The following is an 11,105-nucleotide window of genomic DNA, read 5'->3' on the forward strand; positions in this document are numbered from 1 at the left end:
GAGACAGTGAGGAAACAGTGAATCCCTGCTTTATGCTTTTTTTTTTTTTTGCTGTACGTCAGCATGGTGAAGAGTTAAGATGTAAGAGGTGTCCTGATTTTGCAGAAACCCCAAAGAATCCAGGTCTGGATCTCATTAGTGGTAGAGTTTACCAAGGCGGCAGAGAGAGTAATGTAGTCTGAACCCAAACTTCTTTTCTCCCTCCAACCAGGAGGAAAGAGCAATCTGGAAAAGGTCCAGAAGGGGCTACAGAATGTGTGTGGAGGGGTCAATTTTCTCATCGCCAAGGGAAACGAGACATCTCTCAACAGGCACCTCATCAGCATAATCTCCCTTGCAGTTTGGTCCTCAAAATAAGGTGGACTGTGTCATTTCGCCTTGGGTGTTATCTCCCAGTTAATTGAGCCAATCCCAGGCCATTTCCTACTAGATTAAACTAATTCTCATGACTCACTTCTTGTGGATATCTCCCATCTCCCAAACCAATATGGGAGCAATCTTTCCCCACCAACTTCTCCCTGAGGAGATGAACTCATCCCAAACCACTATGCACTGTGGCCCCTACAAACAAAACAAACCTTCATAAATCTCCCTCGTATGGATTACTGCTGCAAGCACACTGGAAAATCTATACAGAAAATAAGGAGTGGACAGTCTGAGGTCATGCAAAATGTAGCCAGGCCTGCAATCAAAGTGAAACAGTAAGCACCACACATAGTACAAGAGACTTACTGACAAATGGAAAGTAGGAGTATTGAGTGTGGTACAGCAAAATCCCAAGACTGAACAGTTGAGTTAGCCCCAGTGGCCTAATGGATAAGGCACTGGCCTCCTAAGCCAGGGATTGTGGGTTCGAGTCCCATCTGGGGTGAACGCATTTTAACTTCTGTTTTTTTTTTTTTGGTCTTAGACGTCAGTCTGGATAAGAGCATCTGCTAAATTAATGTAATGTAATGTGCATCGTAATGTAAAGCATTTTTTCTACTGTTACACTGACCTATAGCTCGTTCAGTTTTATAGCTCTGGAGCTGAACTCTGGGAAAATCCGCTGCTGCTCAGCAGCAATCTAGCCGTGTCACTGGGTTTCAGCACGCAGAAGGTGTGAAGCCGACGGCGCTGTAAGCAGCTCCACGCACGCGGCCTGGCAGCCCGAGGACGCATCAGTGCTGCAAATGCTCTTCCTGCTGAGGCTCGCTGCTGCAGGCAACAGCAGAGAGACTACAAGGGCTGGGCTTCTGTCTTTCATATTACATATGCTCGAGGGGTTTCTCTGGCACAGAATTATCGTCCATTAATATTGTTGTTATAATGAAGATAAAAAGGTATCCCTGAGGGGATTATTATTATCATCATCTCGAAGAGTAAAAGTGACTGGATGAAATGTGCTTTCGGTCATATTTCAGGCTGACACAGAGTCGCCAGCACCCACAGGCCTATTGCACCTGGTCTTGCACTAGCTACAAAAAACCGCTCTACCACAGAATTCTGTGTAAACATGTTTGCTCGTGTTTTCTTTGTTATGCTCTGCATATCTTTGTGGCACCAAGGAGATGCTTCTGAATCCAGTCTGTTTAATCTGATCACCTCTGGTCTTACTTCACATTGCAAAGGCTACGTACTTGCAATGACCCAAGTAAATTCTCTACTGGGCCATGTTACTTCACCGGTCAGGTATGACTGCTGTCATTTAGTTCATCATTGTCTCATAGAAAACGAGGATTTCTGGTTTTCCATTCCATGTCTGAAGTTTGTGATGTGTTTATACATGCATGCAAATATGGAGGCGATATGTACCAAGGACTACTCAAACACACCACCATTCACAGGAGATCAGGGTGGAGTAGGGATATTTTGCTGGTAACCTCACTGAGGGACCAATAGCAGGCATGCCATCTCATAGTTAATTTCAGTGCAACAGATGCTCACATTCTGGCTCTTAAAGACTGCTATTTACCTCTGTAACGTCCATTGCAAAGGACGCAGGTCCAGTGTGTGTGTATGTGTGCCTTTTTGTGTGCATGTGTTGATAATTAAAGTGATCCATAATGGCAATATTTCTTCTGTATATTTATGAAAGGATCCTGCTGACTCCAACACTTTCAACTTCACAAAGGCATTTTTTGTTTCCTGTTTGACAAAACAGAATCTATTTTTTATAGGATGAAAAAACAGCAATTTGTTTTAAACAGTGTAACAAATAGATGCATGAGACCATGAGCTCTTTTTTATTGCTCACTGCCTCTCAATAAAGCCAACTGGCATAAACATAAAGACAAGACTGAAAAAGGAATCTGGGGCACATTTCAGCAACACTATTGACATTTCAGCAAGCTCTGTCACATGGACAATCTCCAGTCCATTCAGATGTTTTAAAGCATGTAAAAGGTGCTCATTGATGTGGACTACATTCACATAAAGTTAAGTGGAGTTTCAGAGGACAACACTTATGAGGTGTGTAGTTAATTACTTAGTTAATTAATGATTATGTCCAGCTGTCAGAGAAGCCAGTGGGGTTATGTGTGGGTGCATGTACAGTGTATGTGTGATTGGTAGGTAGCATCCTCTCTATGATGGAGTTGTTACTACCATATCTCTCCAGCATCAGGTAGGGAACATTGAAGAAGGTCTCTGTCATATTCACAGTTTCCCACAGTACATGTGGAGCTTGACATTGTACAGACCTAACAGCAGTTATTCCATATTTCCAGTCTAAGATTCAGACTGTGGTCAGTCTAATGACTGGGCTCTGTACACTATTTGCTGATATTCATTGCTCCCTGCCATTTTATTTCTGACCTTTGTAATGCCAGTTCACTAGGTGTGTCCAATAAACCATGTTTACACAATTTCAACATAACTCTGATATGACAGAAACATTTCAATGTTTCATACTGATATGTTTCATACCATGTGGTGTGAAGTCATGTGCTTACCTATGGCTGACGAAGACCAAGTGTGCATACTAGTATCTAGTTTCATTAACACGTTTTTTTTCTAAACCACCACAACTTTCCAGCCACAGCTATATAAATGAATGTGCATGGTTTCACAAGTACGATAATGAACATGGTCTATAACTTAGACACACCACTCTAAAAGGAGCTTTGGCAGAACCACTTTCTTCACTTTAACAATTTAATTTGATCGAATTTACAGAACTGTGTGCAATTTATAATGTCAAACCATGAAAAATGTACATTACGGTAAGTGCGTTCTCACAATTTCACACCACAACCTCAGGCCAGTCCTCATTAAAACATTGCTTTACCATTTACCGTTTTCTTTGTGAAAATTATGTTCCCATGCAAAACTGGCACACATTCCTTTGTAGATTGCATGTGTTTTCATGAACCTGATGGGCGTCCTTTCACAGGTCAGACAGACAGAACAAGCAGTAATTATTCAACTCACTGTAACTTCCTTCTCATATCACCTTTAACCTGTACCGAATGGAAGAAGAGAAGTTTACCTAAAAATAGTCATTCTGACAACTTCCCTATAGGTCTACCCTACCACATCTCCACGGCCTTTACACCATCTCTGTACATATGGCTAAAATAGTGTTACGAGTGGGTAGACCGCCATTCACACACACACAGTGTTTTGGATTTATTTTTTTCTTTTGGCACCTGCTGCAGACGTCATCAGGCAGCTGACAGTTCCTCGGAAGGTGGGGCTGTCACCTGTCATTTGATTGCTATACGGAGCTCCAGGTGATCAAACGGAGGTGGTGGAAAACTGGCGGGAAATGGCGGGTAATGGCGACAGCAACAGCCACCAGGAGCGAGCATTTGGTTGTCTCCACAGAGAAAGGATGATGCGAGACTGATCACCTCGTGGGTTCTGGCTGCAGCAAGCGAAGGAAATAGCTAATGGTGAAAAGTGGCTGAGGTATGCGTATATAAGTTTAGAATAAATTCAGCCAAACCATTTACCGAAAAGGGACAGAGAGGCGTGAATGATGCCAAACAATTAGTGTATGGTTCAGCCTCACAGAGATATTTTTCAGCTAGGATTACCAACTTGCGGACATTTTTGCATCATATATTACAGTACATTATTGTCATTTAGAAGGCGGTCTTATCCAGAGCAACTTACATAGGTTACAATTTTTACATGTTATCCATTTATACAGCTGGATATTTACTGAAGCAACTGTGGGTTAAGTACCTTACCCAAGACTACAGCAGTAGTGCCCCAACAAGGAATCAAATCTGCAACCTTTTGGTTACATGTCCTGCACTTTACCATTAAGCTACACTGCCACCCAGTTACTTATAGTTATTTATATAAATATAGTTAGTTACTTGATATCTTCATTGTGCCTTATCGTAGCATATTTTAAACCAGTTGTGTTAGCTGCATGGTGCTATATTGTTACCTACCTAGGCTGAGAGAAAACAGCAGTCTTTTTCTTGTAAAAACATGATTATATTTATTGATATAGTCTCGTAATGCAGGCCTGGGCATTGTTCTAAGCACTTTAGGAGAAAACTGAGCCTTATGACGCAAGATCATATTAATTAATACAGACATGGTTTTAGACGTTTTTTCACTTTACTGCTGCCAAACCCGTTCTGCTTCCTTAACCAGCCTCCAGTGAGGATGTAAAAGAGTTAGACAGAAGGAGGAACAGAGAGGCTGCAAGAGCAAGGAAGACAGTCCGTATATTTTTAGTGGCTCAACCAGTCGGTCTGTTTATTAGATCCCTGAACCTCGACTGGGCCTTTGAAGTGGGAGACGCCGCTCTCCGGACACTGCTGTTTAATGAGGCCCTGATTGGGTTGTGCATCAGCTTTAGCGTCTGAGCTTTGGTCCACCTCCGCCATCGATCCAGGGCGGGACTTTAAATGAGAGGACGACCCAAGATACACAAACAACTGTGGACGGTGACGTTACTTTGCCATCTGGCTTTTCATGTGATCCACATCCTGTATGCAAAAGCACCGGAGTAATGAATTTCCCCATTTTCCTCAGAAATAAGGCAGGCAGCCATTGGTAAAAGCTTCAAGCCAACAATGCTACCGCAAACCTCTTGTGATAAACTGTGTCAGTTGAAGTGTTTGCCAGGAGATACATGCTGCCTACTTCAGTATGTGCTAGAATGTGTAGTTTTGCTAGGCTCCTAGATAATATTGAGTAGTGATTATGCAAAAAAAACAAAAAACAAAGAATCAACATGGGGAAAACTTCATCTGTTTATCAGTATCCACATTATTCTGAGTATTGCTGAAGTTAAAGACTGTTGATTAACCACACAGCAAATTGGGCATCCAGACACTAGCTAATGTCCTCTATATGCATTTTGTCATGCACAGCACACTGGAAAAACATACTCTGCCCATCTGTGCTGCCACTGGAATGGCTGTGGGCTGTAAGAGATGGGTTAGCATTTGGGAATAACTTACATCACAGAAAACGGGTTGAGTTGAGGACACTCTCGTTTGGACTCATACAGAGGATATGCAGAGAGGACAAATACACAGTGGTTCTCAGCGTGTGTTACAGTGGAGACAATTAAAGCTCCTTTGAGGAAGACTCACAATGTCGCATTCCATTATCCTGAATCTCATGCTAACTGGGTCGTAGTCCTCTTCAAAGAAAAAAAACATGATGCTTTCTGGCCTTAAACTGCTGCCTGCCCTCAGCTGCTCAATGTTCCTCTGTGTCATGCTGTTAGCATATACCGCACGCTGTGGTCAGCTCTGACCCACAAGCCAATAGTCTTAATTTCCCTCTCCGTACTCCACACAGCATCCCTCCATTCCCCTGCTGCATTCTTCATTGTTTACTGTAGTAATGTTTTCTTTCACCATTGTACAGCAGGCTTAAAAAATATATATTTATGCTGTAGACAAACCTAATGGCAACAGCAGTGCTTTTCAACAGTTACCTCTATAAATGTGGGCACTCTTTGCTGCGCCACCATTCACAATGTGAATTTCACATAAACAAGATGAACTGCAGAGAGCGGGGCTACACATATCTCTAGGTAATAATCCATGTTATCATTTAAGTGCAGCTCATCCAAAAAAATAAATAAATATGTAAATATGGGACAGAGGCTGTGGAGAGGCTGCACTGCTTTCATGTTTTGACTTGGTGGGGCAAGCGTTCTGCATCAGCCGGATTATCACAGCCTCTGTTAACCGTCAAACGCAGCACTGTCCCCACGCGCACATCAGAGAATCACGTTTCTGTCTGAGCTTATGGAAAGGAGCTGCTGAGAGCACAAACACTGAGAGAAACTGAGAGATGCACTGCACTCGGCCACTGCTCAAGGAAGAGGGCTTTCTTCCACGGCACAGCTGGGAGATCCATTTGTGGTTTTACCATGTGCAGGTTTCTAACAGCGGCTGGGGCCGAGCTCCAGCCTGGGGAATTTTACAGGGTATGACCTCATGATTTCTGCAACATAAAGCAGACAGAAGCACATACAGAGCCTTTGGGCATCGGGCTGTTCAAAGTAAATTATAAAACAGCAAGGAAGGATGATGGATTAGTAATTTAAGAAAACAGTTCAGAATCAGCTAATTAGGTGAAAGATGCATGGGCAGTAAAGGCAACTCTGAAGCCGTCTGTGCTCAGCCCAGTATTATGTACTAAACCTTGCTGCCAGGGAAAGTGTTAAATGAAGGACAGCATAATGAAGCATCTTGCCCCACTATTTCGCTCATTTGAATGGCAGGTGTTCATGCTGTCTGCCCAATGGGAGTTCAGATGTCATTCTGTCATGGGAAGTTTAGCCATGGAGGCACTGTGTGGGCCTTAGAGGACATGCTGGGACATGCCCTGTGGCTCCTTAGCCACCCAACACTGGGAATTGCACCACTTGGGAATGAGAATTCATTTACATTCCGAAAGTTGCTTAGTGGGTCCTCTTACACAGAGCAACTTACATATCATCCATTTAAACAATCTACTTGTTCAGTGGTACAACAGCAGGCAGCTTTCAGTGTTCTGGTTATACTCCTTACCACAACATCCCACTAGCAGGGTTTCTCACAGAGGTGAGATGATGGTTCAGAGTAAGAGAGAAGGATTTTAAATTTCAGCGCCCACTTCATGGGATAGACTACTGAAATGGCACCGACCACCTACAAGGGACCGAAAGAATGCCAGCTTTCAAAAGCGGCCTTTATCAAAACGTAGGTGGAAGAAAACCTGCCCTGCAACTGGAATTCCCCCGTCTCCGTTACTATCTGAGTAGAAGGTGGCCTGCTCTTTCTATCCCTGCTTTAAAGAACAATATGGTTCCACTGTGGTCTCCTCTTTAACGAAGGTGCACTGCCCACTGTCAAACAGATCACAGTCTCACTTCTGTTATCTATCACTTATAGAAGTAAGAATGAAAGTGCTTCCTGATTTTAAAAAAGTGAGTCCAGGGTCCAGGTTTTGTATAGTTCCCATAAGCTTATGTCATATTAGCATGTGGGGCCTTCCTGTTTCCTGACAAATTCACATAAGTGTGCAGACTGCAGAGGAGAAGGGGGCATTGCAATTTTACAGTGTAACATTACGCTGACTTAGGATAGGACCAAATGTTCCAAAACATGGCTTTCAGTGAGGAAAAATGGCACCCGTTTTGATGATCACTTGTCTGTTCTATACAGGCTTTACTCTATAGATGGCCATTCAAGGCTTTGCCTGCTTTTCACCTCACAGACCAATTCATCTGTTCCTCCCTCTCCTAAATTACTGTTTTCAGATACAACAAGAAGGAATTCCAACAGCTCATGCTTCTGAATATGAAACTTAAACCGGATGGATCCAATTGTCTGAACATGAAATTGAAAAAGGTTAGCGCTCTCACGGAATTCAAGGCTACCGCCTCTGGATGAATGAGTTCTTTCTGAACCATTATCTGGTAATAAGAGCTTGAGGCGATTGTATTCGTCAAAAGTGCATTCCTGACAAGTGCTTTATCCCCTGCAAATAATTTTAAATCTGCGCATGTACATTATATCCGAAAGCGCTTTAGGCTGAAGAGCACAAAGCTTTCCCCAGCTAAACTCGCTTCAACATTTTCAGAGCTTTGAAACACTGGACTATAAATTAACGCAGAAGACGTGCAAATCGTACGACCCCGTCTAAGAGCAACTCCAATGAATGTAGCACGCATACAGTAAGAGAGAGGCGCAAACTTGAAGAGGAAAGACCAGCCCACTTCAAGTTGAGTCCTGCCCCAGTCTAATCTCTCAGTTGCCCCTCTGTCAATTTGATCCGTCAGTGCGCGTTTTCTCTGAGCGAGGGACAGCTGTAATGTGCGGGAGAACTGAAGAAATTCTAATGAGCATTGGTGGTACGTATTTCAGTACTTGCATGTTTAAATGATACATAGGACATGCTGGTAACAATTGGGAAAGTTCGGTTTGAGCATGTGGGTGTTGTTTCATTACGCACACAGAATGTTTGTGCGGCTTGTAAATGGACTGTTGGGCGATTCGGGCGAAGGCTGGGTGAGCGTGAGAACGTTCAATACGTTTCCCTCCCGAGTTTCATCTCCACATGTAGCAACATATTAGTCAGAGATTGTCACTGCGCGTACATTCTGAAAACGTTATACTGTTAAGTGTAGAGTAATCTGTAATTCAGTATGCGAACCTTTATCATGCACAAAGTTGAAACTACGTGCATTGTTGCAGTGTAACTGACCGCCGGTCTGTCAGGAAAATCCACGTGCAGTTATGAATGTTCAGTGTTCCACAGTATTTCGATTCAGGAGAGCTAGTTGTTGCAGTTGTTATTTTGAATTTAAAATAGAGAAAGCTGACATTTGGCACACTTGTCTAAAGCCGTCTCCGTCGAAATTGCTTTTAATAGTAAGCAGTATTCTCCAATTTCACATTGAACTTAAAACATGTTAATGTTAACAATTGACTCAAGAAGGCAATCAAGAATTGACTGGCTCAATTTTAACAGAAGAGACTAAAATAATTAAACGCATCTGTCAATTATCTTGTCACTGGTATCTAGATATCTTTTTATGCTTTAATTTTATGTTTTGTTTGATTCTTGAAGTTGTAGTTTTGGGGAAACAACTAAAATACTAAAATAAGGGCAACGTAAACGCAGAGGTAAACATAAAGGGAAAGTAGGCAATTGCAAATATAATAAGAATAATTATTATTGTAAATATGTATGTATGTATGTATGTATTATTATTATTATTATTATTATTACTGCAGTAAGTGCGAGAAATGTATTCTGCGTCGTCTCACTTGGAAAATGTTAAAATATAGGCAAGTGGGGCATGATGGTGCATAATTCAACAGAGAAACACGTTGATATAAATTAATGTCTTAAGTTTTTCCATTTGAAATTTCAAATGGGGCTAAAGTTTAACCTTTCAAGATTGCTGTAATCCACAGGGTACAGCGCTCACATTTTCTGAAAAATTAATTTGCAGTGCCCTGTGGCATTTTAGCTTGTTGTTGCGACTTTATTCGTTAGTGATTGTTCAAACTTTAAATTGTTTTGCTTTGTCATCATTTATTTTTTAGACGTCAATTCTGCAGCACGGCGCTTCAACAGCTTGCAAATCCACCAGAAGAGTCTTGCGCGCCCTCTAGTGGTCACACGAAACAGAGCACAGCTGTGATTTCATCGGTGAAGGTGGCGCGGTGTACCAGGAAGATACATCAACATTACACATTATATCTTGTTCGTAGGATTATATCGACCATCGGCAGTTATACCGCCGCCACTGATACTAGGCGCAACAGAACTGAACCTCCTGTATTTTTAAAAGCAGAAGCAATTTCTTTGACATAACACGACCTCCTTTTGTCCGGTTTTACGCTCTTTTAGAATGATGACTTTTAAATGGACTATGCGATAATTAACATGATTTAAAGCGGCACTATTTTTCAGAGGTTAAGGTTCAGAGGGCCCTTTCAACTATGGAAGCTTCCCATTTCGCCTTGGCGGAGGTCAGACCCACTGTGGCGGCCGTGGTGCCTGTCTCCACCTCCTCGCAGTATCTTGTCCGTTTCTTCCGCGAGTACCAGAACAACTCCGTCATCGTGGCGCATTACAACTACACCGGCAAGCTGAAGGAGAACAAGTACCAGGGTAGCCTGAAGCCGGAGGCCATTGTGTTCCTGGTCATCTGCCTGCTCATTGTGCTGGAGAATGCCGTGGTCCTGGTGGCCATCTGGAGGAACAAGAAGTTCCACCTGCCCATGTACTACCTGCTCGGCAACCTGACGCTGTCTGACCTGCTGGCAGGGTTCACCTACATGGTGAATATATTGATGTCGGGGCCCAACACGATGAAGCTGACCCCTCTGATGTGGTTCCTGAGGGAGGGTGGGGTCTTCATCACCCTGGCCGCCTCTATCATCAGCCTGTTGGCCATCGCCATTGAGCGCCACGTCACCATGGTGAACATGAAGCCCTACCACGGGGCCAAGCGGGGCCGCATGTTCGCGCTGATCGGGGCCAGCTGGGTGCTGTCGGTGCTGCTGGGGGTGCTGCCCGTCATGGGCTGGAACTGCCTGGGCCACCTGCCGGAGTGCTCCACCGTGCTGCCTCTCTACTCCAAGAGCTACATCCTCTTCTGCATCTCCGTCTTCAGCGCCGTCCTGCTCTCCATCGTGGTGCTGTACGTGCGCATCTTCCGCATCGTCAAGTCCAACACGCAGCGGCTGGGCAGCCTGCGCAAGGGCCTGGCCCGCAAGTCCCAGAAGTACATGGCCTTGCTGAAGACGGTCACCATCGTGCTGGGCGTCTTCATCGCCTGCTGGCTCCCGCTCTTCGTGCTCCTGCTGCTGGACTTCTGCTGCCAGGTGCGCGGCTGCAGCGTGCTCTTCAAGGCCGACTACTTCCTGGGCATCGCCATGGTCAACTCGCTGCTCAACCCCATCATCTACACGCTCACCAGCAAGGACATGCGCAGGGCCATCATCAAGCTGCTGTGCCGCCACTGCCTCATGACCAAGGACGGCCAGGTGAAGAAGATCGGCTTGGCCTTCCTGGAGTGCAGCACCAGCAAGACGGAGGTGGCGTCCCACAAGCTGGAAGGCCTGGAGACCACAGTCTCTTCAGGCAACATCACTCCCTCTCCTGTCAAAGCCCTGTATCCCAAGGTGTTAAACTCCTGA

The 11,105-nt window shown here is 44.1% G+C and overlaps 1 protein-coding gene and 1 non-coding gene across 2 annotated transcripts; both read left to right on the plus strand.

Annotated features, from left to right (window-relative positions):
- The first annotated feature begins 798 nt into the window (after positions 1 to 798).
- trnar-ccu lies at positions 799 to 871 on the plus strand. The gene has a single exon. It is a non-coding gene; the product is annotated as a tRNA-Arg (tRNA).
- An 8,906-nt stretch (positions 872 to 9,777) lies between these two features.
- On the plus strand, positions 9,778 to 11,105 carry s1pr5b (sphingosine-1-phosphate receptor 5b). Its single transcript, XM_036540154.1, has one exon. It carries the CDS (start codon positions 9,903 to 9,905, stop codon positions 11,103 to 11,105), a length of 1,203 nt encoding a protein of 400 aa, XP_036396047.1. The 5' UTR covers positions 9,778 to 9,902.

Source organism: Megalops cyprinoides, chromosome 1 (genome assembly GCF_013368585.1).
Source record: "Megalops cyprinoides isolate fMegCyp1 chromosome 1, fMegCyp1.pri, whole genome shotgun sequence".
NCBI lineage: Eukaryota > Metazoa > Chordata > Actinopteri > Elopiformes > Megalopidae > Megalops > Megalops cyprinoides.